General features: G+C 46.1%; 1 protein-coding gene across 2 annotated transcripts; it reads left to right on the plus strand.

Annotated features, from left to right (window-relative positions):
- The first annotated feature begins 5,784 nt into the window (after positions 1 to 5,784).
- Positions 5,785 to 22,241, plus strand: SALL4 (spalt like transcription factor 4). 2 transcript variants are annotated; one of them, XM_059038933.2, is made up of 4 exons: positions 5,785 to 5,914; positions 15,848 to 18,184; positions 19,012 to 19,292; positions 21,822 to 22,241. In XM_059038933.2, the coding sequence occupies exons 1-4, from the start codon at positions 5,785 to 5,787 to the stop codon at positions 22,239 to 22,241; spliced, it is 3,168 nt and encodes a 1,055-aa protein (XP_058894916.1). The 2 variants fall into 2 exon arrangements, with proteins under 2 accessions (XP_058894916.1, XP_058894917.1); XM_059038934.2 differs by having other exon boundaries at positions 15,848 to 16,867.
- The last annotated feature ends 3,691 nt before the right edge of the window (positions 22,242 to 25,932 follow it).

Consider the following 25,932-nt stretch of genomic DNA (forward strand, 5'->3'; position numbering starts at 1 on the left):
ATCTTAGGCCCCCAACCAGGGATTGAACCTGGGCCCTGGTAGTGAAAGCTGCTGAGTCCTAACCACTGGACCACCAGGGAACTCCCCCTAATTACCTTCTTTTTTTTTTTTAAACATCTTTATTGGAGTACAATTGCTTTACAATGGTGTGTTAGTTTCTGCTTTATAACAAAGTGAGTCAGTTATACATATACCTATGTTCCTATATCTCTTCCCTCTTGCGTCTCACACCCTCCCTATCCCACCCCTCTAGGTGGTCACAAAGCACTGAGCTGTTCTCCCTGTGCTATGCGGATGCTTCCCACTAGCTATCTATTTTACATTTGGTCGTGTACATATGTCCAGGCCACTCTCTCACTTCCTCCCAGCTTCGTCCCTTCCCCCTCCCCGTGTCCTCAAGCCCATTCTCTAGTAGGTCTGCGGTTTTATTCCCATCTTGCCCCAGGTTCTTCATGACCTTTTTTTTTTAGATTCCATATATATGTGTTAGCATACGGTATTTGTTTTTCTCTTTCTGACTTACTTCACTCTGTATGACAGACTCCAGGTCTATCCACCTCATCACAAATAACTCAGTTTCATTTCTTTTTATGGCTGAGTAATATTCCATTGTATATATGTGCCACATCTTCTTTATCCATTCATCTGTAGCTGGACACTTAGGTTGCTTCCATGTCCTGGCTATTGTAAATAGAGCTGCAATGAACATTGTTGTACATGACTTGTTTTTGAATTATGGTTTTCTCAGGGTATATGCCCAGTAATGGGATTGCTGGGTCATATGGTAATTCTATTTTTAGTTTTTTAAGGAACCTCCATACTGTTCTCCATAGTGGCTGTATCAGTTTACATTCTCACCAACAGTGTATGAGGGTTCCCTTTTCTCCACACCCTCTCCAGCATTTGTTATCTGTAGACTTTTTGCTGAAGGCTCTTCTGACCAAAAACAACTTCATTAGATACGCTGTACATATCATAAAATTCACCCATTTGAAGTGTACATTTCAGTGATTTTTAATAAATTTATATAGTTAGGCAACCATCAGTTTGTAGTTGCCTTTTTCCCCCTTGTGGTAAAATACACGTAACATGGGCTTCCCTGGTGGCGCAGTGGTTGAGAGTCCGCCTGCCGGTGCAGGGGACACGGGTTTGTGCCCCGGTCCGGGAGGATCCCACATGCCGCGGAGCGACTGGGCCCGTGAGCCATGGCCGCTGAGCCTGCGCGTCCGGAGCCTGTGCTCTGCAACGGGAGAGGTCACGACAGTGAGAGGCCCGCGTACCACAAAAAAAAAAAAAAAAAAAATACACGTAACATAAAATTTTACCATTTAACCATCTTTAAGTGAACTCTTCAGTGGTATGAAGAGCATTCGCGCTATTGTGCGATCTCCAGAACTCCTTCCATTTTGCAAAACGGAAACTCCATACCCATTAAATAGTAACTCCCCATTTCCCCCTCCACCCAGCCCCTGGCAATCACCCCTCTAATCTCTATCTGCATGAATTTGACTTCTCTAGGTATCTCATAGAAGTGGAATCACACAGTATTTGTCTTTTTTGTGACTGGCTTATTTCCCTTAGCATGATGTCTTCAAGGTTCATCCAGGCTGTAGCAAATTAGAGTTTCTTTCATTTTTTAAAAAAATATTTATTTATTTATCTATTTGGTTGCACCAGATCTTAGCTGTGGCTCACTGACTCCTTACCTGAGGCATGTGAATTCTTAGTTGCAGCATGTATGTGGGATCTAGTTCCCTGACCAGAGATTGAACTTGGGCCCCCTGCATTGGGGGCGTGGAGTCTTAACCACTGCATCACCAGGGAAGTCCCAGAATTTCTTGCATTTTTAAGGCTGAATAATATTCCATTGTATGTATACACCACATTTTGTTTATCCATTCATTTGTTGATGGACTCTTGGGTTATGTCCACCTTTTAGCTCTTGTGAATAATGCTGCTATGAATTTGGGTGAACAAGTATCTCTTCATGTCCCTGCTTTCAGTCCTTGCAGATGTATATCCAGAAGTGGAAATGCTGGATCTTACTGTAATTCTACATTTAATTTTTTAAAGAAACTGCCATACTATTTTGCACAATGGTTGCACCATTTTATATTTCCACCAACGGTAATTGCCTTTTAATACTCTATTTTATTTTATTTTAAATATTTATTTATTTATTTGGTTGTGCTGGATCTTAGTTGTGGCTTGTGGGCTCCTTAGGTGCGGCATGCAGGCATGTGAACTCTTAGTTGTGGCATGCATGTGGGATCTAGTTCCGTGACCAGGGATCGAACACAGTCCCCCTGCATTGGGAGTGCGGAGTCTTATCCACTGAGCCACCAGGGAAGTTCCTTAATACTCGATTTTATACTCAGGTCTCCAAAGTCATTCTCCAAATTCATTTATTGTGACTTCTGTGTTCCGTTACTGTGGCTAAGTGCTAAGGATATAGTGGTGAAGGCGTCTGCCCTTGTGGAGCCTGCAGTGTGAAAAACAAGTAATAAATACATAGACAATTCAATCTATAATTATAAACTTTGAATTATGCTATGAAAGGAAAGAGCCAGCTTCTAGAAGATCGACACTAATAGGTGAGACCATTCTACTTTGGATGAGAAAAAGCCGGTTTTAGGAAGAAAAATTTGAACTGAGACTGGAGGCTTAGTAGAAGTGGGCAGGTGAAGAGGGGTAAAGAGTAGAAGGGAAGAAAGTTCCTTGCAGAACAGAGCAGAGGTGGGATTTGGTGGACAGAGTTGGAAGGTGTGAGTTCCACAGAGACCTATACCCTTAACTGGAAAGTTCCTGAATTCATACATTCAGCATATAACTGTTAGTACCATGAGGCGCTGATGGGAGCTGTGTGTTTGTTTTGCCACGGATGAAATGGGAATAAAGAAGGATTTTAATGAAGCTGAAATGGGATTATGTATCCCGGATACCCTTAGACACAGTAAAGCCTCCATGTTCATAGAGTGCTTGAGGAAAGATACAACAAGAAGTCGATTTCCCGACAATTTGTGCCCGGGGCAAACAGTGAGAAGGACTGGATTATACATAAACCCAGTCACCTAACAAAAGGCATTACAAAGTTTAATACCATCCTTTACAATGATCTTTTTTTTCCCCCTGACTCTGATCACACTCAGGTCTTTTGGTCTTAGGGAGTATTAAATCATCCAAAAAATTACCGTGGATTAGGCACTGGCCTTCTGCCCTGCCATGCTCCGTTTATTCCCCCTCCACCCTTTGTTCTAGGGTCTTACTTCACCTCTGGCTTACTAGCTCCTGGCTCATCAGTTGGAAGTAGATTCAAAAAGTGTACTGTGCCTTTCTTTTCTTAATATAATATTCATGGAAGGTTTTCCTTTGAGGAAAATTTCTCTTTGACTTTCTCTGTAGAAGTTATTTCCACAGACTGTGGATTTTTCAGGACAGGCTTAATTTAACATATGTTTTCTTTTACCACCATTTTTTCTTGTTTAGCTATCTTGTCCATATTCAGCTACCGCTGAACAACAAGCATTGGGATGTGATAGAAGAATTTTGAAATCGGGCTTAGGGATTGAGCTCATCCACTTCCTAATTAAGTTATTTCATGTCCTTAAACCTCAGTTTCCTCATTTTCAAAATGGACAAAACAATGCCAATCTTTCTTGGAAGATAAAAGGAGAAAGTGTGCATTTAGTGCAGCCTGTGGCACATACCAGGAGCTCAATCAATTATTATTATTATCACTTGGAGACTCAAGTGGCATAATTTTAATACCTTGTTCTAAGCAGAAACGGCATCGTGTTTTCACTATCACCGACTAAAATAAATATAAACATCTATATCTTAAATGAAGTTTTCCTTAAACCACTAACATTTCTTGAGCTGTAAGCCTAGTGCACATGCATTTAGATTGGTAAATTACATCTACCACACTACTTTACACAGAAAAGGTGTTGGGAATATAAGCAGATTAGTCAGTGAGGCAGGTGTTAATTGGCTTTTTTACTCAGTATGAGAATTCTAAACAGCTTCCATGTATTATTAAACCAAATTCTTACTTTTCCAACTTGGGCTGTTGACTGTAATTCTGTCTTTTTTGGTTTAGGGAACTTAAAACAATGCCAAGCATTTTCAAACAAAGACTCAAAAATTGGAGGTTAACCTTCTTTCCTTCAGTAAGTTTTTATTGATGGCCATGAATATAAAAACGATGATCAAGCTGATTTATTTTCTGCCTTGGGTTGTCCAAACACCCAGGTGAACATATTTATCAGCTTAGCATTCTATTTTGCTTGCATTCCTGATGAGCTTACAAGAAACTCTAACAAGCTGGGAACCTGAGGAATAACTAATCAAGAAAATGCAATGCACAAAATGTGGAGGAAGGGTCTATAATTGCACAGTTCCTTACAATGAAGAAAATGCTAAATACAGACGCATGCCCAGAGGCACCAGGGAAACACTAATCAAAGACATAGAAGGCTGCAGATTTCATCATTTATTCAACATTTATTGAGCATTTACATCATGCAAGGCAGTTAATGGAATAAAATACATTTACTGAGATTTACTGTAGAGGTGTGTATACATATAATATTACACACACATACACAATTTTAGAAAATTCCAGGCATCTCCATGTCAGGATGATGCAATCACTTTGAACTACACATCTTTTCCATAGTAAAGTCCATATTGCAAAAAATTCCGATAATGATTAGTTTGGCAACACCCAGTTACTATGACAATGCCCATTGCTGATCCATGGGAGATGTAAGAGGATTGTCTCAGTAATAAAATGATGTTATCAGACATTTATGGCTTGTGGGGAAAAAGTGCAGTCGCTCCTTGTTTTGATATTATCTCTGACTATACTTGCTTTTAATCTACCTTTTCTATATTTAGTATCCAGTCATTTTAAATTTAAAACCAAACCAAACCAAAACCCAAACCAAAAATCAAGGTCTGCACTGTGACAGTAAACCAAACCTTTTGAGTATGAATCCTGGAGGTTATTATTTAGCATTTAAAGGAAATAAATCATGGTGAGGGGATAATCTGAAATTTGGGAAATTTGAAGGCCACCTTAAGAGTTGAGATGGGGTGGGAAAGTTGAATATACAACCATTTACCATTCTTCAGATACCTCCAGCCTCAATTCAAACATTTCAGTGAAAAAGGAGATGGGAGGGGACACGGGTCAAATCTCAGTTTTTTGTTTTGTTTTGTTTTTGTTTTTTGGTAGATGTAAACACTGAGCCAAAATATTTCACTGAAAAGATCTTCCTCCCCACCTTGCGAGGATATCAACCTTACAAAAGTAATTTTTGGAGCACACTACCAAATACACTCATTCCAAAACTGTTACGGAAGCTCCAAGTTTTTAGTAAATACACAATCATTTTTCTTTTTCTCTCCAAGGACTCAGATAGCTGAAGCGAGGATGGGTCCCCCTCGGATTTCGTCCACGATCCAGCCAATCTGAGCCCGGATGCTAATTAGTTGCTCTCCCCCGATGAACACGCCTTTGTCGCTTGTAGGGCCGAACTACAAAGCCCAGAATGCCTCGCCCCTCCCTGATCAATGAGGGCTTATTTAAATGATCTCTGAGGTCTTGGACCCAGGCCAATCAGCTGTCAGGGCTCATGATAAATCGCAATGCATTATTGATAATAATAATTACTGGGACATGCGCGTTCCGGCCGAAGGGGGGTAAATTTCCCAACTCCAGGAATTTGTGGCGGAGTGGGCAAATAACCGCGGCTCTCCAGGCGCCCCGATGCTCGCACCATGTCGAGGCGCAAGCAGGCAAAACCCCAACACATCAACTCGGAGGAGGACCAGGGCGAGCAGCAGCCGCAGCAGCCGGCCCCGGAGTTTGCAGATGCGGCCGCAGCGGCGCCGGCGGCGGGGGAGCCGGGTGAGTGGGGCTGGGGGCGCACGCCCCGGGCGGGCAGTTTCCGGGAAGTTCGCGGGACCCTCGAAGGCGCGGACTTTGGGGAGCCAACGGCTCCCACCGCAGACTGTGGAACCGAGATCTGGGGGCTCAGTTCCAGAAGAGAGCGGCAGCCTCATTCCCCACCCCCACCCTCGTTAATTTTACACTTCTCCCCTTTTATCGCTTCTCCCCTCTTGTGCAATTTTCACCCCCAGGTCTCGCCCTTATTGTAAAATTGACCCCCAGCCTCTCCTGTGTCCCTCATTCCTGAAAGGTTCCCTTCTCCTTGTCCTCTTCCCCTCTCGTAATTGGTTCCACTCCCCTCACTAGTAGCCTCCCCCCCACTTGTAACTTAGGCTCCCCTCCTCCCTCCCTGGCGCTGCTTTTTAAAAGAAAGACCCCGGGGGTCCCCCACCCGTTAGGGTCTTTGTAGGAGGCTGGGGAAGGGGCGCACCCTAGGAAGACCTCCCGGGGGAGCACGATCTGTTGCACGCGCCCCTCCCGGGCCAAGAGGGGGGAGGGGGCGCGACCTCTCCCCACCCCCAGGAGCTGGGGTGCGGGCCACCAGCGCTGCGGAGGGGAGTGGAGGGCCCGAAGAGGTGGAGGAGAAGAGCACAGTATTTTCCTTTTTTTAAAAAAAATTTCTTTTTTGGTTTTCCTCTTTTCTGCCGGGGCTACGCCGCCTGCCGATCTTCGCCCTAACCTTTCGGGGCCTGACCTCCAGCCATCTTTGATTTCCGACTTCCTAAAAATAAACCGCGGCCGGCGGGAGGGGTGCGGGCCCCCAGGGGCGGGGGTCGCGGGCGCACAGCAGCCCCGCTGGGGTGCACCAGCCTGGCGCTTTGCGAGGCTTTTCTAGGGCGCCCGGCTTTCCAAACGCGCCCCGGGGGCCAGAGGGGAGAGGTCGGGCCAGGGCTGGGCGGTCGTGGCCAGGGCGAGCTCCGGGGGCTGACCCGGCCCACGCTTCCGCGCCGCGCGTCTTTAGGGTCTGGAGGAGTTCGGGACCCCCAGACCGGTCGGGAGCGGCCGAGCAAACTCCTCTCTTCCTAATCATGTAACCCAGGGGGCTGTAGGAGCCAGTCGATTTCCCACTATCTCCCCTCCGTCCTGGCCCGCCAAATTGTCGCCTGATAAGTTTTTCGCTTACGCGTGGGGGGAGGGGGCGTTTTTAACGTCCTCTTGGGCCTTGTTGGTGGCTTCTCTCCTCTCGCCGCCTGCTTTCTAATTTCCCAGCCCGTGATGGGGGTGTGCGCGGCAAGCCCAGACTCTCCAAGCCACAACTCCGATGGGAAAACGGTCGCTACGTTTTGGTTACCGTACCTTTTATTTCGGGGAGGGAATGTGGTAAATTTCCTAAATTTATAATATAATGTAAATCCCTATTTCCCCCCAAATAACATTTTTCCAGGGCAAATTAAAGAGATCGGCTTAACCGAGGGGGCGGCTGTGCATTTTTGGGCGTCCGATGGTCAGGGCAGCGTGCACCCAAGGTCGGAGGAGGGTGGACTCTCTTTGTGCCTTGGGAGGGGGAGTGGGGGGGGAGAATGGAGAGGCTTCGTTGCCTGGCCCACCTGGAACAAAAGGGTTAACCCTCTGCCCGCCCGCTTCCTCCCGAGAGGAGGGGCGAGCTCCTGGCTCTGACCCCTCCCCTGGTCCTGCTCTGACCTCCCCTTCCCCCTACCCGCTTCATTTTGGGTGGGCGCGCTCAAGTGGGGCTTTTGGTGGTGTTTGGCACCTTAGGGGGAGCTTCTTAAATTAACGCTAGCTGGAGTTTGCAATCAGTTAACCCTAGCTGGTTAGGATCGCGGGCCTGGCTGTGCGCTCCCTCCACGATTTGGGAGGGGGAGTTGCTATTGATCGCTTGGGTTGGAGTGGACGGCCGAGCTGCGCGCGGGCGCCCCCTGGAGGCCCAGCCTGGAACCTCGCCCTTTGCTGAGAGGCGGGTCCCTTCGCAGGTACCGGCTCACACCTGATGGGTGGGACATGCTGGGGCACGGGGGGTGGAGAGCGCTGGGCTGTGCTAGGGACTCCAGTCGGTAGCTTGAGCTATCCCTGGCTGTTCCGGGTTTTCTTTGCCAAGTCTTCGGAATTCTTGGAAAGAATTCTTCGATCCTCGAATGTGTTTGCAGAGTCCCCCAGTTGCCACCATGGGACAGAAGGTAGTTTTCCCAAGCAGTACATTTTAACTGATGCATTTTGTATTTGAGCAGCCTGTATGTATCATTTTAAGAATCCAGTTTAGACTGGTCTTATTTTGCAAAGCCAATTTGAGACCCACTTATAAACAATGTACTTTTTGAGGGAGGAAAATGAAGTCCGGCAAAAAATTAGCAGATCAAAAAATCTGCAGGTGGTAAGGGGACTCAGGCTACATACAGGAAAATTAGCATTTTCTCAAAAGAGTTTCAAATGCCCTTTGTGCTAAACTGGATTACAGCCATCAACGATTAAGATTCCCAAATTTCAAATAACTGCCTAGCCCCAGTTTCTAAACTGAAATGACCTACATTGGCGTCAGGATTCTGAGAATAGGGCACTTGGGAGCTTATATTTTAATAGAGGGAGAGGGAAATCTTGTTGATTCGAAGCGTTAGTCAATGTTGCAGGCCGACTTTCTGTGTTTCCATCTGAGTTTCTGAAAGGGGTTACAGCTTGCCCACACCGCTTTTGTTCCGTTAAAAAGAAATTGCACAAGTCAATGCTAGTTGGTCCTTCAAGCCTCTGCTGCCTTCCTCACGGTGGGGAGTTGGGGAGCCATCTTGGGAGGGAGGGATAGAGTTAATGCTTCCTGTTTTTAAATGAAGTTAGGTTTTGGTAAGGTTTTAGAGTGAGGTGTGCATTCCAATCTGGTTGTATGACTTTCAGCTGTGTAACCTTGATTTCTGAGCTTTTGGGTTCTTCCTGTGTACCGTGGAGATGAAGCATGCTGTTTATTTAGATTGTTTCAACTGTACAAGACCCACTGTGTGCTGGAAATGTGATCAGTAAGTAACTTTGTTCAAAATAACAATGTCTTATTTTTTATTGTGTCAAGACGGCACTGAACTGACAAATTGAGATAATTCTGCAGTTTTATCTGTAGCCTACTGTGTGCCAGACACCAGGCTGGGGACCTCAACGACATTATCTGTAATCCTCATTTTTACTCATTTTAGAGTAAACTTTAACTCCTGGTTGCAGTGGCTTGCCCAGCGTTCCCTTGTCCTGTTTGATTTGAGCCTTGCTCTAAATCCAAGAAGCTGTGTTTATCGTTGTTTTAGAAGATTTGGTTATGGGATGGGATTTTCTATCAGATGAGGGGAGCTATGGTGAGTGTTCCGCTGGTGGAGTGTTATCTCTCTTCCCTTTTAATTTTTGAGATGTGCCTTTGCAGGCTTTAGAATAAGAGGTCCTGGGAAGCAAGTCGAAAATAAAGCAGAGTTTGCATTTGGGGCTCTGGGCTTTACTGCCCTGGAAAAAATGATGGGAAGAGTTCAAGATATTCCCTTTTTCATCATCCTTAACCTATTTTGCTTTTGATTGTTTAAAAAAGCATCTAAAAATTTAAAAAGCTCTAAATCCATGTAAGAACTGCATCTCTGATCATTGCCATCTATTTTTTTTTCTAGATTTCAAGTCTATGTCAGGCTTTGTTCTAGGGGGATCTGGGGAAGGAGGCAGCAAAAGCTCCTGCCTTCATGGAGTTTACAAATTGCTTAAAAGATGAGCTCCAGATGAGGCAACCTGGGACGTATCTCTACAGCGTAAATAGCAGAGCTCGCAAACCTTAGCACAAAGAAACTGATTCTTTTATTTTTTCCTTTTCAGCAGACTTGAATTTTGATCCAAGACCATTTGGAACAATTTTTTTTTTGTACCTTAATTAAATAGAAAGTTAATTACTGCTCTAATTTGCCACCTACAAAATGAGTTAAGGGCTTGTTCCTTAATTATTTCCCGGATTGCTGAATTCAGATGTAAAATTAAACTGGTAAACCAGTTTCTTTGAACTGGTTCAGTACTTAAGGACATCTCAATTTCCTTTTGTTTTTTGGTAAGCGGTTATCCTGCCGGTGGGGGTGGGGTAGAAGATGTTTATGTACTCTATAGATAATCTGCTCTTGTAGTTCTTTTAATATAGGAATGGGGGGGGAGATAAGCTTGAGGCATAATGCTTTTCTCGAGATACACAGGTTTGTTTCTTAAGCATTTTCACTGGCTCCAGAATTTGATTGGCCTCTGGCAGATGAGCTTTCTTCCTATACAATTGTAAGAGTATTTTCTATCCGTTTGGCAGTGATTGAATCTAAGCCCCCTGCTGGGTTTACTGCATTCTTCCAACTTATTGGATAACTAGATGCTGAGAGATAACATTCCTAAAATTCGGAGTGGGGGTGGGGTGGAAGGATGGAAGATCTAGTTGCTGTGTAATCCCTCTGAACTTTGCTTTTTCCTTTTGGGAAGGGTTAACTTAAGCATACCCAGCAATTGTTCATAACAGAGTCCTCTTACTCTTTGGCAAATACGCTTTCAGTATTTGCCAGTGGTGGTCTGGATGTCGAAGTACTTTTTACTGCACCAGCAAACAGAGCTCCTGCTGTTTGAAGACTCAAGTGGGATGTTGCCGGTATTGCTTGGAGGCTACAGAAGAGGCAAGCCTGTGTATACAGTGCAGGCAAGCTGGTATTCAGGTTGTAAATCACTCTTGAGAACTGTTGGATCCTTCTAGGGCAGGGAGCTTAACCTTTTTTGTGCCACATTCACCCCTTCTCAACAGAATGTACTTAAATGCATACAATAAGATACATAGAAATACCAAGGAAATAAATTGCATTGAGATAACACTTAGTAAAAATGGAAACATTTGTGATATAGTAACATGTGCTTCTTTATGAACACAATAAAGGAGAGATCTAGCAGTCAGTCAGGTAACCAGAATTTCCAGTAATGCAACCGCATTGACATCATAGGAAAATACCTGCTTTCTGTTGATGCCATAGGCATGGGTTCTGCAAATACCGCTGAGGTATATTCCCCACGCTCATAATTGAAAGAAATGTTAAGTTTTAATTCAGCTGAGTGAAAATAAGGTTGCCATTTTTTTTCCTGTCTAATTTCATCGGCCCCAGTTTAAAGAGTTATCTCCTTTAAAACCTGCATTGTCAGTAAGGGAATATTGTCCCCAAGGGGGTGAAAATTGGGTGTTTTTTTTTGGGGGGGGGAGATGTTTATTGATGTTATGGTGGTTTTGTGGCCTTCCAAAGGACCATAGTGCATAAACAGGTAATATAGTATATTGGTGGCATTAAAATTTGGGGGGCGGTGATTAGGAAAAAAAAAGCTTTAAAAGCCTTCCTAGAGGGGTAAAATGAAAAAAAGTTCAAGAAACTGCCCTAGAAGAAACAGTTATAAATTAGGCCACTAACTTTAGTTGCCTTCTTCAATAGTATTTAAGACTGTAATCCATGCTCTTGTGTTTTACCAGTATGGCACCTTGAGGCAGTTATTTCTGAGCCTTAGTTTCCATGTTTGCAAATTGGGAACAAAGATGCTTGTTTACATGGCTACGAAGATAAGTGAGTTAAGGTATAGGAGTCTGAAGTGAGTGATTTGTCGCAGTTTGTGGAGGATGGTAGTAGTTTTGCTTTGGCCTTTAACAAGCATTTGTACATGAGCTTTGTTAGAGATTTCCAGAAGTAGAATGGCTGAGAAAAGGGGTGTAACAAGCTAAGTAAAAAGCCAAAGTACAAAAGTGTATACATTTATTTATTTTTTGTGGTCACGCTGCACGGCACGTGGCTCCCCGACCAGGGCTCGAACCTGCGTCCCCTGCAATGGCCTGGTCGAACCTGCGTCCCACCCGCATTGGAAGTGTGGAGTCTTAACCACTGCACCGCCAGGGAAGTTCCAAAAGTGTATACATTTTAAAGTTTCCCTTCCACCCCAGGCCTGTGCTCTGAGAGGCAGGGACCAGCCACAGCATCTATTATTTCAAAAGTTTCCCACATACATACTTACATCTTTAACCCCAAACACAAAGAAGGGGGAGCACATTATCTATACATCCTGTTCTCTATACTTTTTTTCCTTTTGAAATCAGTCTTGGGCAGTTGTCTTATAGAGCAAGCATGTATAATAAAGATCTTTATTTTTTTATTTTTATTTTTGTTTGTTTGTTTGTTTTCTTGCGGTACGCGGACCTCTCGTTGTGGCCTCTCCCATTGCGGAGCACAGGCTCCGGACGCGCAGGCTCAGCGGCCATGGCTCACGGGCCCAGCCTCTCCACGGCATGTGGGATCCTCCCGGACCGGGACACAAACCCGTGTCCCCTGCATTGGCAGGCGGATTCTCAACCACTGCGCCACCAGGGAAGCCCTCCTTTATTTTTGAAGGCTACAAAGTAGTCATCGTTTTTGTGTACCCTGATTTATTCAGTCAGAACCGTACTGAGGGACCAGAGTGCATCCTTTTTTGTTTAGGCCGTTTGTTACTATGAAACCTGTATCCTGGTATCACAGAAAGAAAACTCCTAACAAGGGAATTGCTGGGTGGAAGGAGAACTGCACTAAAATGATGATGTTGGTGGATTGTGCTCTGAAGAACTTGTATGTATTTATAGGCACCGGCCTACTGGTGTATTTCCCTCCCAAGAGAAACTTTTTAAGTTCCATTTCTAAAGTTCTTGACATATAATTGCCAAAATTGCACTTCCAGAAAGACTGTGCCAGTTTAACAACACACGGCAGCAAACACCGCATTAGAAGTCTTGGGAAAGTGTATCTTAAGGATTCTGCCTCAGTTTCCCCCTCTTGTTAAATATAATCTCTACCTCCAGAGTTGTGAATAACATGTAAATCACACCTGGTACATAGTAAGTGCTCAAAAGTTATCTATGACTAGATTTTTCATTGTGTTGCCTTGGGTATAAGTCACATTACCTCCGAGTCTGTTTTTCTCATCTGTAAACGGGGCTGATGTTTAATAGGGTTGGATGAGTAGTATGGAGCACGGGGCACCTGGAGGTTCTAGTCTGGACTACAGGAGGCTATTAGGCCGTCGCCTTTTCATCAGCCCCCTTAGCCCCTGTACTCAGTAGGAGGCGAGAAGTATTGTTAAATGAGTGAGGCTTTAAATGACTGGTACAATCCTTATTGTGTTCAGCAGCCCTAGTTGCCCAGGTAACCAGATAAGCCGTGAAATAGAAAAGGTGGAGAAACTGATGTTCACTGAATACCTACAGTATCTGCACTTTAAGGTCATAGGATGGTGCCAGGCTCACAGTCAGCACTCAACAAACATTTGTTAAATTAATCACATCACTTAACACGGGCATCTAACTTAACGTGGTTGTCATGATTTTACACATTTAATAGAAATCCTGAGGGGTAAGCCCACCATATCAAACCTGTTTTCCATGGATTGATCCTGACCTGTTTTCTTTCTATTGGCTCACCCCCGACCCACATACACCTTGCAGAACTTCCGATGATTATTTAGTCTGAAATTAGGAAAAATTAAGTCAATTTATTAAGGCTGTGCTGCACAAATGTTAAAAGAACCAGTGTTTGAAAATGTGATGGAAAGTATAGATCTTTCTCAAGAGAAATACACTTTGTTGCAAGATCAGCCCCTCCCCAAATTGCTGACTCCTCAGTCAAAAACCCATGCTGTTGGGAAACGTAATCACCCAAGGAACTGAGGCAAAATGGGTCAGTTGGCTTTACAAAGTGATCATTTTATTTAAAAGATAAGTGGATACTGCCTGGCCATACCCCCATGCATTTGTACATTTCAAATAGGTTTTGTTTTAAACAAAAATGGTTACACCTTACAAAAACTGTTCTGTAACCTACTTCCACCTAAGTTCTGTCTCCATGTCAGGACATCTGGAAGTTCTGTATCGTTTTTGTACTGTGGGTAAACCAAAATTTACCTTTTCTTTTTTTCCTCTTTTGTGGCTGTAAGCATTTCTGTGAAAAATATCCTTCTTCCTCCATGGATTTTTTTTTTAAAGCTTATTTATTTATTTATATTTGGTTGTGTTGGGTCTTTGTTGCTGTGCGCAGGCTTTCTCTAGTTGCGGCGAGCAGGGGTTACTCATTGTGGTGGCTTCTCTTGTTGCGGAGTGCAGCCTTCAGTAGTTGTGGCTCACGGGCTCTAGAGCTCAGGCTCAGTAGTTGTGGCGCACGGGCTTCTTTGCTCCGCAGCATGTGGGATCTTCCCAGCCCGTGTCCCCTGTGCTGGTAGGTGGATTCTTAACCACTGCACCACCAGGGAAGTCCTTCCTCTCCATGGATCTTTGTATACCTGTGCAAATGTCTGTGGTTTGGATCTGCGCACCTGGAGTTGCTGGGTCTGAGGTGTGCCTTTATGACTTCTCAGTGGTAAGGTGTACATGTAATAGGTTAGGCAGGAAATGAGAAAAATAAAGTAGCTTAGAGATTCTCCCCCTGCCAGGACTCAGCCATCTGGCTAAAGCACAGTCCCCCAACAGGCATTTTAACATGCAGACTAGCAGTCACTGTGAAGGAAATAGAACCCAACTGCAAAAGAAGTCCAGGAATCACTCATTTTCAGGAACTGAACTACCCAGAATAGGATGGCTGTTTGATTTCTGTGTAACAGAGTAGAAGTTGCAAATGGAAGGTGAGGAATAAAATCCACCATTCCCATCCCTTCCTTCGTTTCTTGGGCTTCTTTCTTTGTTTAATGGCTTATTAATCCTTTAATGTCCTGTTAAGGCATTTCTATAGGTTTTTCATAATCAGGAAGGTCAGTGAAGTTTTTTTTCTTGGACATGCAGTCTTTCCTTTTTTTTCAGTGTGTTTTTTCTTGTATGAAAATACTCCTCGGACTAACTATCTGCTTGATTTTTCCCATGTACGGTTCTCCATATTTTAGGTGAATTTATTACTGCTCTCATAATTTTGAGCACCTTTAAGCTTTCATTGTCCCTGGTGGGAAGGTACACTTACCACATTGTCTGAATGAGTGACTTACTGCAATTTCACTTTCGATGGGCCCAGGATGGAGATGAGCAGCCGTGAATTGAGCAGGTTTCCAACATCATTTTACGGTGGCATGAGATCCATTTGCCTTTCAAGCCAGCTCTCAGTTGAGGGTGAGGGCCAGAGCTCCAAGGGGATTATTGTATGCGTTTCCCAGGGCTGCCTTACTTTATAAATTGGCACAGACTGGATGGTTTAAGACAGATTTATCCTCAGTTCTGGAGGGTGGACACCTGAAATTTAGGAGTTGCAGGGTTCCTTTTGGAGGCTCTGAGGGTGAGTCTGTACCAGGCCTCCTTCCTACCTTTTGTTGGCTTCCAGCTGTCCTTGGCTTATAAAAGCCACGTAACCCCTGCCTTGGCTTCACATGGCCTTATTCTGTCTCATGTCCCTTGGACCCACCTTAATTACAATTGCAAAGATTTCCCCCCCCTGCCCCAAAGAAGGTCACTTGCACAGGTGCAGGGGTTAGGATTGGACATTTTGGGGGTTATGATTTGACCCCCACTACCTAAGTGATTGGTTCACTTGAGACTCTTTGTGGGTTGTTTTTTTTTTTTTTTTTTTTTTGCGGTACGCAGGCCTCTCACTGTCGTGGCCTCTCCCGTTGCGGAGCACAGGCTCCAGACGCGCAGGCTCAGCGGCCATGGCTCACGGGCCCAGCCGCTCCGCGGTATGTGGGATCTTCCCAGACCGGGGCATGAACCCGTGTCACACCCCTGCATCGGCAGGCAGACTCTCAACCACTGCACCACCAGGGAAGCCCCTCACTTGAGACTCTTTGGATGCCTCGTTCCCTTACACAGTTTTATGCGTGTTTGGGACACAGATCACAAAGACCTCTGGATTGTGGGCTGTGGTTTTTCCCGAGAAATCGCCCCACATCTTTTCGTGGGTAGAGTTCTTAGCATTTTCTCTCTTGTCGCAGGTACTCCAATGAACCCCCCAGGGAGTGGCGATGACGTGAACGTGGATGGAGCAGGGATAAAGAGGCCTCGGCGGGAGGAGACTCACATCTGTGAGAAATGCTGTGCCGAGTTCTTCAGTTTCTCGGAGTTCGTAGACCATAAGAAAAATTGCACTAAAAATCCACCTGTCCTCATCATGAACGACAGCGAGGGGCCGGTGCCTTCAGAAGACTTCTCCGGGGCTGTGCTGAGCCACCAGCCACGCAGCCCAAGCAGGAAGGACGGTCACAGAGAGGACGGTGGCAGCTCAGGGGACACGAGGGAGAAGCCGGGGGCAGAGTCCGTCGTGTACTTAAAGACGGAGGCCGCCCTGCCACCCACAGCCCAGGACATAAGCTATTTACCCAAAGGCAAAGTGGCCAACACCAACGTCACGCTTCAAGCACTACGGGGCACCAAGGTGGCCGTGAACCAGCGGGGCGCGGACGCGCCCCCAGCCCCGCTGCCTGGCGCCAGCAGCATCCCCTGGGTCCTGGAGCAGATCCTGTGTCTGCAGCAGCAGCAGCTCCAGCAAATCCAGCTCACGGAGCAGATCCGCGTGCAGGTGAACCTGTGGGCCTCCCACGCCCTCCACTCCGGCGGCGTGGCCGGAGCCGACTCCCTGAAGACGCTGGGCGGCCACGTGTCCCAGCAGGTTTCGGCGGCTGTGGCTCTGCTCAGCCAGAAGGCGGGGAGCCCGGCTTTGCCCCTGGACACCTTGAAGCCAGCCAAGCTACCTCACACCAGCATCCCCTCCGCGGCCAGCTCCGCGTCCCCGGCGCTGACGCCCTTCGCCCTGAAGCCAGATGGGACCCGGGTGCTCCCCACCGTCCTGTCGCGTCTCCCGGGGGCGCTGCTACCTCAGGCCCCAGGCTCTGTGCTCTTCCAGAGCCCCTTCTCCGCGGTGGCGTTAGACCCGTCCAAGAAAGGGAAAGGGAAGCCACCGAGTGTCTCCCCGGTAGATGTCAAACCCAAGGACGAGGTCCTCTACAAGCACAAGTGTAAGTACTGTAGCAAGGTTTTTGGGACTGATAGCTCCTTGCAGATCCACCTCCGCTCCCACACCGGAGAGAGACCCTTCGTGTGCTCTGTCTGTGGCCACCGCTTCACCACCAAGGGCAACCTCAAGGTGCACTTTCATCGGCATCCCCAGGTGAAGGCGAACCCCCAGCTGTTTGCCGAGTTCCACGACAAGATGGCGGCAGGCAGTGGCCTTCCCTACGCGCTCTCTGGCCCTGTCCCCGTAGATGAATCCGGGCTCTCCTTAGACAACAAACCTGTCCTTGCGACAGGGACCCCCAATGTAGGGCTACCTCAGAATCTCTCTTCGGGGACTAACCCCAAGGACCTCATGGGTGGCCCACTGCCCAACGACCTGCAGTCCGGGCCTTCTCCGGAAAGTGAGGATGGACCCATCCTACCTGGGGTGGGGCCCAACCATAATTCCCCGAGGGTTGGTGGCTTCCAAGGGAGTGGGACACCCGAGCCGGGGTCAGAGACCCTGAAATTGCAGCAGCTGGTGGAGAACATCGACAAGGCCACCACCGACCCCAACGAATGTCTCATATGCCACCGTGTCTTAAGCTGCCAAAGTTCCCTCAAGATGCATTACCGCACCCACACCGGGGAGAGGCCGTTCCAGTGTAAGATCTGTGGTCGAGCCTTCTCCACCAAAGGCAACCTGAAGACGCACCTCGGGGTGCACCGGACCAATACGTCCATAAAGACGCAGCATTCGTGCCCCATCTGCCAGAAGAAGTTTACCAACGCAGTCATGCTGCAGCAGCATATCCGGATGCACATGGGCGGTCAGATTCCCAACACGCCTCTGCCGGAGAATCCCTGTGACTTTACGGGTCCCGAGCCAATGATGGTTGGTGAAAATGGCAGTACAAGCGTTGTCTGTCATGATGATGTCGAGAGCATCGATGTAGAAGAAGTCTGCTCCCAGGAGGCCCCTGGCAGCTCCTCGAAGGTCCCCATGCCCCTTCCCAGCATCCACTCGGCATCACCTACTCTAGGGCTGCCCTCGGTGGCTTCCCTAGATGCCCCGGGGAAGGCGGGTCTCGCTGGTCTTGTCCTGCAGCGACAGAGCAGCCGAGAAAATGGTTCCGTGGAGAGTGATGGCTTGACCAACGACTCTTCCTCCTCAGTGATGGGGGACCAGGAGTATCCGAGCCGAAGTCCAGATGTCCTGGAGACCACGTCCTTCCAGGCAGTCTCCCCAGCCAATAGCCAAGCGGAGAGTGTCAAGTCCAAGTCTCCTGATGCTGGTGGCAAAGTGGACAGCTCCGAGAACAGCCGCACTGAGACGGAAGGTGATAGAGCTTTGGATTTAACTTAGGTCCATTCTGGGCACAGAGCCATCCAAAAGGAACCTGGGTTGAACTTGACAAATGGAGAGTGTGGTATATGTGAAATAGCTCCTCTGTAGGGCAATTAGCCTTTCTGTGGGTACTTCTGGATAGAGGGCAATAATAACTACCTCTGTCGTAGTAGAGACATGCTTTTATTTCTGATGGTTCTTGCAAGCTGGGCGTGGACAGCGTACTTACTTTTGGTGGGTTTTTATTTTTGTGTTTGAGCCCTGCGAGGGCAACATGGTTAGTCCTAAATAAATGCTCCAGTAGCAGAGTATTTGAGAAAGTGGGCACTGCTTTTTGGCCAATGAGATAAGCCGTAGTTCCTTGATTCTGAAATCCCACTCCCTTATGTAAAGTTCACAAATTAATAACTCTTGAGGGAGAGAAAAGAATCTAACCTATTTAAAAAGCCCTATTGACGGCATTAATGACAAAAGTCGGGGAACAGCAACATCGTAGAATCAGAAAGGTAGTGTCAGGGCCTACTTTATAAAGATAACTGTATGCAGGAATTTGAACTTGGAATTGCATTGCCTGTGACTGTTGCCCATACCTTTAAAGCCAAAATAGTAACCTTCTCTGAAGTGTTGGAGTCATTCTCTGTGCAGATAAACAAGTAAAAGGAAAGCTGCTTCCAAGGTGTCAATTTCCTGAACGCTATTTCCAGGCTGTCAAACAGTGGGGCAGTTGTGGTCAAAGCTCCTTTTTTTTTTTTTTTTGGATTGAAGAACGAATGACTGTAGGATGATAATTTGGGATTTTTTTTTTTCTGTGCACACCAGGTCGGACCAGTGGCCCACCGACATTTATCCGAGCCCAGCCAGCCTATGTCAAAGTTGAAGTTCCTGGTGCGTTTGTTGGTCCTGCGACCATGTCCCCAGGCGTGACACCTTTGCTAGCCATCCAGCCCCGACGACAGGCCAAGCAGCACGGCTGCACAAGGTGCGGGAAGAACTTCTCATCTGCCAGCGCGCTTCAGATTCACGAGCGGACTCACACCGGGGAGAAGCCTTTCGTGTGTAACATTTGTGGGCGAGCTTTTACCACCAAAGGCAATTTGAAGGTGAGTTCAAGCCTCTCGGTGCAGTCAAAAAAGAAAAAAAAAGAAAAAAGAAAGAGACTTTCTCAACGTTACAACATCTCGGAAGTTGGGATGCTCGTTGCAGCCGGTGCCTGCATCAACTCACTCAAGTCTGGAAACACAGATGATATTTGCCGTGTATTGTAATGTAGTGTTGATAAATCCTTTACGGATTTGCCTGTGTTTTCAGACTTGATGACCAGCCTGTGCGTTGGGTTTTGTTTTCCTGGCCTGCTAGGCTGAAATGAATACCACGAGTTAAACATACATATAGTGCCACTGGAGTTAAAGGAAGAAAGCCTCCAGGTTTATTGGCCTTTCTTTGAAACTGAACAGCTGGGTTTTTCCAAAGAATGTCCTGTGTCTCTCATTAGGATAAGTTGGTTCCACCTAAGATATTACCTGGGAGACTGTCCCATGTAAGGGTCGAAAGTGGCCTGTGTAAGGACACAGGATGGGAAACCTGGGTTTCCCTCATGGGCCTGTCTCTACTTTGTTCCAGGCGTGTTTCTCTGGACCTCTTTTCTCTAGCTAGCTCTCCAGTGAGTAGACTATAGTTGCATTCTTTGTAGTGAGAATAAAGGTTGAAACTTCATCTTAAAGTTGACCTAGAAGACCTCATATCATTTTAGAAATTAAAAGTACTTATTGGGCTTCCCTGGTGGCGCAGTGGTTGAGAATCCGCCTGCCGATGCAGGAGACACGGGTTCGTGCCCTGGTCCGGGAAGATCCCACATGCCGCGGAGCGGCTGGGCCCGTGAGCCATGGCCGCTAGGCCTGCGCGTCCGGAGCCTGTGCTCCGCAACGGGAGAGGCCACAACAGTGAGAGGCCCGCATACTGCAAAAATTAAAAAAAAAAAAAAAAAAAAAAAGTACTTATTAAAAAAACTATATTCTTTTAATTTTTTAGTCTAGGTGGCAAAAATGTCAGGGGAGGAACATGGAAGTAATTTAATCTGTAATCCCAACTTCCAGAAATAGAAAGCTTAAATTTGTTCAGGGGCCTTGGAATCAATCTGGGGAAGGTTTGGATCTGCTGTTGCTGCAAAAATGGCTTTGGGCAGGTGGCTCCTGTGCCTTGGTTTCTCAGGCATGGGGATCATGGTAATGACCTCAGGGTTGCTTGGAGATTAATTGAGTTGTATTAGTGTTTCACATGATGCCAGGAACATCTTAATAATTTCTTGGAGTGATGAAGAGCAAGTTACTTCTGAGCCCGCTGGGATTAACTACTAACTTCTAAGGATGTCCGTGAAGTGACGTGAGAATGCTTGAAACTCGGTACCCACCACGTTCCTCAACTCTTTATAAAGAAAGGGATTTGAAAACTCAAAAACCAGACCAGGAAAATAATTGCAGATAGGAGGCCGGCCAGGTTGAAGAGGCATAAGTGGGAGGACGTCTTTCCTCGTCAGAAGAGTCCTTGCCTTGGCTGTTACCATCTACGAAATAACATTCATGCCCCGTGGCCTCCTGTAACCTTCCCAACTAGGCTTATTTTTCTCTACAGCAGGGATTACTCTTGTTGACACACTATGTATTTAGGATGTCAGCTCCATCGGGCCAGGGTCTGCTTTGTTCAAAGATTATTTTTTTCAACTCAAATTTTTATCCAAGTAATTGTCGATTCATGCAAAGGGAGAAGTCATACAGAGATGCTTACCCCCTTTGCTAGTTTCTCCCAGCGATAGAATTTTGCACAACTTTAGAATAAATAATAACCAGGATATTGACATTGATGTAACCTACTGGCCTTATAGATTTTCCCGTTTTACTTGTACTCCGTGTCTGTATGTGTTAAGTTCCGTACCATTTGCTAACTGTGTGAGTTTGTGTGTTCACAAGTTGTAACCCTAGCACTTGAAACAACACTGCTATGTAGTAGGTGTTGACAAAACTGCATGTGAACAGTGGGATGGGGAACATTGGAGTGTGTGTTCTCCACCTCGGTTGCCCTTACTTGCCCCTAGGCAGGAATGTAGATCCATGGTTGCCAGATGATCTGATTTTTTTTTTGTTTGTTTTCCCCAAGAGAATAGGTATCTGTAATTTTTAAAAAAATAAATTTATTTATTTATTTTTGGGTGCATTGGGTCTTCGTTGCTGCACCAAGGCTTTTCTTTAGTTGCGGCGAGTGGGGACTACTCTTCGTTGCGGTGCACAGGCTTCTCATCGCGGTGGCTTCTCTTGTTGCGGAGCACGGGCTCTAGGCGCACGGGCTTCAGTAGTTGTGGCATGCGGGCTCAGTAGTTGTGGCACACGGGCTTAGTTGGTCCGCGGCATGTGGGATCTTCCCGGACCAAGGCTGGACCCCCGTCTCCCGCATTGGCAGGCGGATTCTTAACCACTGCGCCACCAGGGAAGCCCAATATCTGGATTTTTAAAATGTGGAATCTAATTTTAAACTATAAGTTTAGATAGACCAAACCCATAGGCAGACTTGACTTTGGTTTGCCCACATGCAGTCCCATCTCTGTTTTGGTGGAAACCTTTCTGTCCCTTTTCCCACAGGTCCATTATATGACGCATGGGGCCAACAACAGCTCGGCACGCCGTGGCAGGAAGCTGGCCATCGAGAACACCATGGCTCTATTAGGAACGGACGGAAAGAGGGCCCCCGAGATATTTCCCAAGGAAATCCTGGCCCCTTCGGTGAACGTGGACCCTGTCGTGTGGAACCAGTACACCACCATGCTCAATGGTGGTCTGGCCATGAAGACCAACGAAATCTCCGTGATCCAGAGCGGCGGCATTCCCACCCTCCCGGTGTCGCTGGGGGCCAGCTCCGTGGTGAATAACACCGCCACCTCCAAGATGGATGGCTCCCAGTCGGCCATCAGTGCCGAGGTGGAGAAGCCAGGAGCTGCCGACAGCGTCCCCAAACACCAGTTCCCTCACTTCCTGGAGGAAAACAAGATTGCCGTCAGCTAAGCTACAGGAGAACGCACATCGAAGGAGCAGTGCAGTGACCTCTCTAGAACTGTCCCTTTTTTGTTTTTCTTAAAGACCCCCATCTCCTCCAGTTTTCTTCCTGATGTGCAAATAATGTTTACAGTTGTGACCACAACCTCGGGCACATCCTACAATCACCATGTTGCTATGCTGCTTTGCAAAAACAAACAAACAAAAAAAGAAAAATCAAAAAAAAAAAAATTCATACTACAACAAACATAGACTAGTATTTTTTTTTTTTTAATTTTGGAAAGAAGCGGGTCTTGCAAAGTAGTTTTGTTACTTGCAACAAACTATATACATAAAACCTTTGTACAACCTAGAGTAACTGTTCCCAAAGACTGTCACCTATTTCAGGGTGGAAGGTGTTGAACCACCATGGAGAAGACAACTGTTTTGCCTGGTTGGGGGTTGGGGGAGGGGTGGGTGGGTAGCATATACTTACTTCTGCGGTGACTGTATGCGGGTAAATGGACAAGGTCTGTCGTCTGTTTAGGGACCTGTTTGGTATTCTCCCAACCCTACACCCATTTTTCTTTTCTTTTTTGAATGTACTTTTTTTTTTTTTTTTTTTTTTTTTTTAAACCAAGGTTGTAGAATTTCAAAATTTTTTTCAACCTTGGAAGCTTAAGTAGAATGCCCTCAAGTGGACAGATTTTAGTCCTTAGAAAGTCGGTGTGTGTGTTGCTGCTTATTTAAATACAGTTCAGTTGGAGCCCCAAGAGTGCCAAGGTGTCCTCCCTACGCTTTCCAGATGCGCTGCTTCTTCCTAAAACCAGGAGAGGTGAGCACCTGAGCAGGGAATCTCGGGTGACTTAATTTAGTTCACCGGTGCCTACTCTGAAGAGCTGGGTGTCCGTTCTTGAAGAAACAAACTCACTGGACGGGCGTGTCTTCTTATGTACTAATAACTTCTTACACTAATTTGTAGCAGAAGTTCCTTGATTGTGACTTATGCCAAGTAATTATGAAGATTTTTTTTTTTTTTTTATTTCTGAGTATTGCATGAAGGCTACCAAGTTGGAACAGACAAGTCCTGGATGTGAAAGCTTTAATTTATCTACCTCATTCATGTGTTATTTTTGTAGCTATAGTCTCTATTTTCTTATTTGATGACCGTTGAAGTGTTCCTAGGCCCTGTCGTAAACCTAAGAGCTGATGTATTGGTGGGAGCCGCTGGAAGTTCGAGATGTTGTGATTCTTTTTTTTCTTAATCCCCCTTTTGTATATGTGATATTAAGCAGACGATGAAGCGTTACTCTTGAGGATTTAACAAGGAGGGAGAAAGAAAGACCCACATTTCTGGGTGAAGTCTTTGCCCCTCTATGTGGAAAAGTGGATTGCGACTGTTCTCAAGTCTGTCTCTCGGTAATTGCACCTGACTTTAGGATCCAAAAAAAATTTTTTTTGTTTTGCCAAGTTGTGCCTTTCCTTCTGGAATTGTAAGTGAACACATAATAGTACCTGTTTACACTGTGAAGTGGATATTGTTACAGAAAATACACCAGAGGCTTTCTCACTTGTTAAGCTAATAATGCCTTGTGAATGTATGATCTACGGAGAAACCCCTGTAGTTTTTACCTGCTGATGCTGTCTGTCTGTTGGAGAATAAATTTTGGATGGTTCTTTTTTTCACCACCAGGCGTGTATGTAAGTTTTTCTGGTAGCTTCTGCTCTAAACTCGAGAATCCTGGACTTCCCTTGGTGGTCCAGTGGTTAAGACTCCATGCTTCAAGTGCAGGGGGTGCAGGTTCGATCCCTGGTGGGGGAACTAAGATCCCACATGCTGTGCAGCGTGGCCAAAAAATTAAAAAAAAAAAAACCCTGACAATCCTTAATTGACAGTCATTTCCAGCTCCCTTGAGACCCTCTAGGTCCTGGAATTGAAGCTGCACATCTGGTTACATCTGTGCTTGACCCACTACTCAAGCACACACAACTAACTACTTGCTGGTTGGTATCTTTCTTTTTTAAGACATTTTATTAGAGTCCTCTCCTTCTAGAGAACTTTGCTTGTAACTCTGGAAAATTTATCAGGCCCTAGATGAGCCCACATCTCAACCCATCCATACCTGGTTACACGTCACTGGGCAGAGAGACAGGTTCTGGTTTTGGTTTTTTTGGCAATGCCACACTGCATGTGGGATCTTAGTTCGCCAACCAGAGATCGAACCTGCGCCCCCTGCAGTGGAGTGCAGAGCCCTAACCACTGGACCGCCAGGGAATTCCCAGAGAGACAGTATTTTACAGGCTGGCTGCTTAGAAGGGGATGGGCTGAGAATCACATAGGAGGTGGGATTTAATTCCAAGGGAAGAATCTTAGAGAGGGTGGTGGGAAAAGTGCTCCTTGAGGAGAGACACAAGGGCAGGACCATGGTAATACCCTCCTGGCCTAGTACCCTCTTGTCTTGTGCTTTGTTGTGTCTTTACAAGACACAGCATCAGGCTCATTATGTAATGGATGTGGGTACCGCAGCATCCTGGAAAGGAGTCTTTTGACATCCAGGAAAGGTCTAGGAGTTGTGTCCTTATTGCCTTCGACCTGATGTGAGCTCTGCGTGTCAACTTCCTTTGCAGGTGGATGCCCTCCTCCCCGAGGTTTGATGTTCTTTGACCTCAACTCATCTAAATTTAGGGTAAAGCAGCCACTCTGTTGACTGAGAGCAAGATAAACCCAATCATTTAGATAATTGAAATGGAAGGATCTAAACCAGGGGTCCCCATCCCTGGGTAGTGGACCGGTACCAATCCTCGGCCTGTTAGGAACCGGGCCACACGGAAGGAAGGTGAGCAGGCGGGCAAGCAAAGCTTTATCTGCCGCTACCCATCCCTTGCGTTACCTCCTGAATCTTCCCCCACCCCTGTCTGTGGAAAAATTGTCTTGCACGAAACCAGTCTCTGGTGCCAAAAATGTTGGGGACTGCTGATCTAAACTAATATGCCCTAGTCCCAAGTATTTACAATTTTCATCCTTTCTCACACTTGGTATCACCCTACAGCTAAGTTTTATGTCTTTCTAGATTCGAATGTATGAGAATTGTTTTACTTAAGTGAAAAATGTTTCCTCCTCTCACATATTAGAGACATCTTTCCAAGGTAAAGTACATTTCTGGCTAATCCTTTTTAAATATCTGCAATAATACAAAAATGTTTAATCAGCTATTGCTAGACAGTATTCATGTTTCCTTCAGACTTTGATTTTGATCATCTTTGTGGTCTAATTTTTCTTGCACTTGACTCCAGGGTGAATTCCTCCTTGAGGGATTGCTAGGATAAAGATTATGAATGTTTCCACGTGTGTTTGCAGTTGTTTTCGTAAGCGTGTGTGTGTGTGTGTGCGTGTGTGTGGCTGTTTTCTCGGCCTTAATCTTTGAAGCCAGAAGAATAGGTTGTGAGCAGTACAGCTGCCATAGAACGTATTCTTTTAACTTGAGACCTGCCTGCGTTGTGTCTTCCTCTATGGGTTCTGTGTATTCACAACAGTTTTTGATACGATGATTTGAGGGAGTCTCAAAAGGCTTTTGACTTTAAGAATAAACTTCCCGTTGTCAGTTATACCTCAGTAAAGCTGAAAAAAAAAAAGAATAAACTTCCACCTTTCCCTATGGCCCTCTGCTTTCAGTTGGCACGCCCAGAACCTGCTTAAAGACGTGTTCTGGGAAAGGATTTG

This window comes from Kogia breviceps, chromosome 14 (assembly GCF_026419965.1).
Source record: "Kogia breviceps isolate mKogBre1 chromosome 14, mKogBre1 haplotype 1, whole genome shotgun sequence".
NCBI classification, from domain to species: domain Eukaryota; kingdom Metazoa; phylum Chordata; class Mammalia; order Artiodactyla; family Physeteridae; genus Kogia; species Kogia breviceps.

What these genes read in the sequence shown, in the direction of transcription:
- SALL4 (XM_059038933.2), top strand. Translation starts at nt 5,785, where the DNA reads ATGTCGAGGCGCAAGCAGGCAAAACCCCAACACATCAACTCGGAGGAG. An exon ending in GCCGGCGGCGGGGGAGCCGG is followed by an intron (nt 5,915 to 15,847) that starts GTGAGTGGGGCT and finishes CTCTTGTCGCAG; the next exon opens with GTACTCCAATGAACCCCCCA. An exon ending in CAGCCGCACTGAGACGGAAG is followed by an intron (nt 18,185 to 19,011) that starts GTGATAGAGCTT and finishes TGTGCACACCAG; the next exon opens with GTCGGACCAGTGGCCCACCG.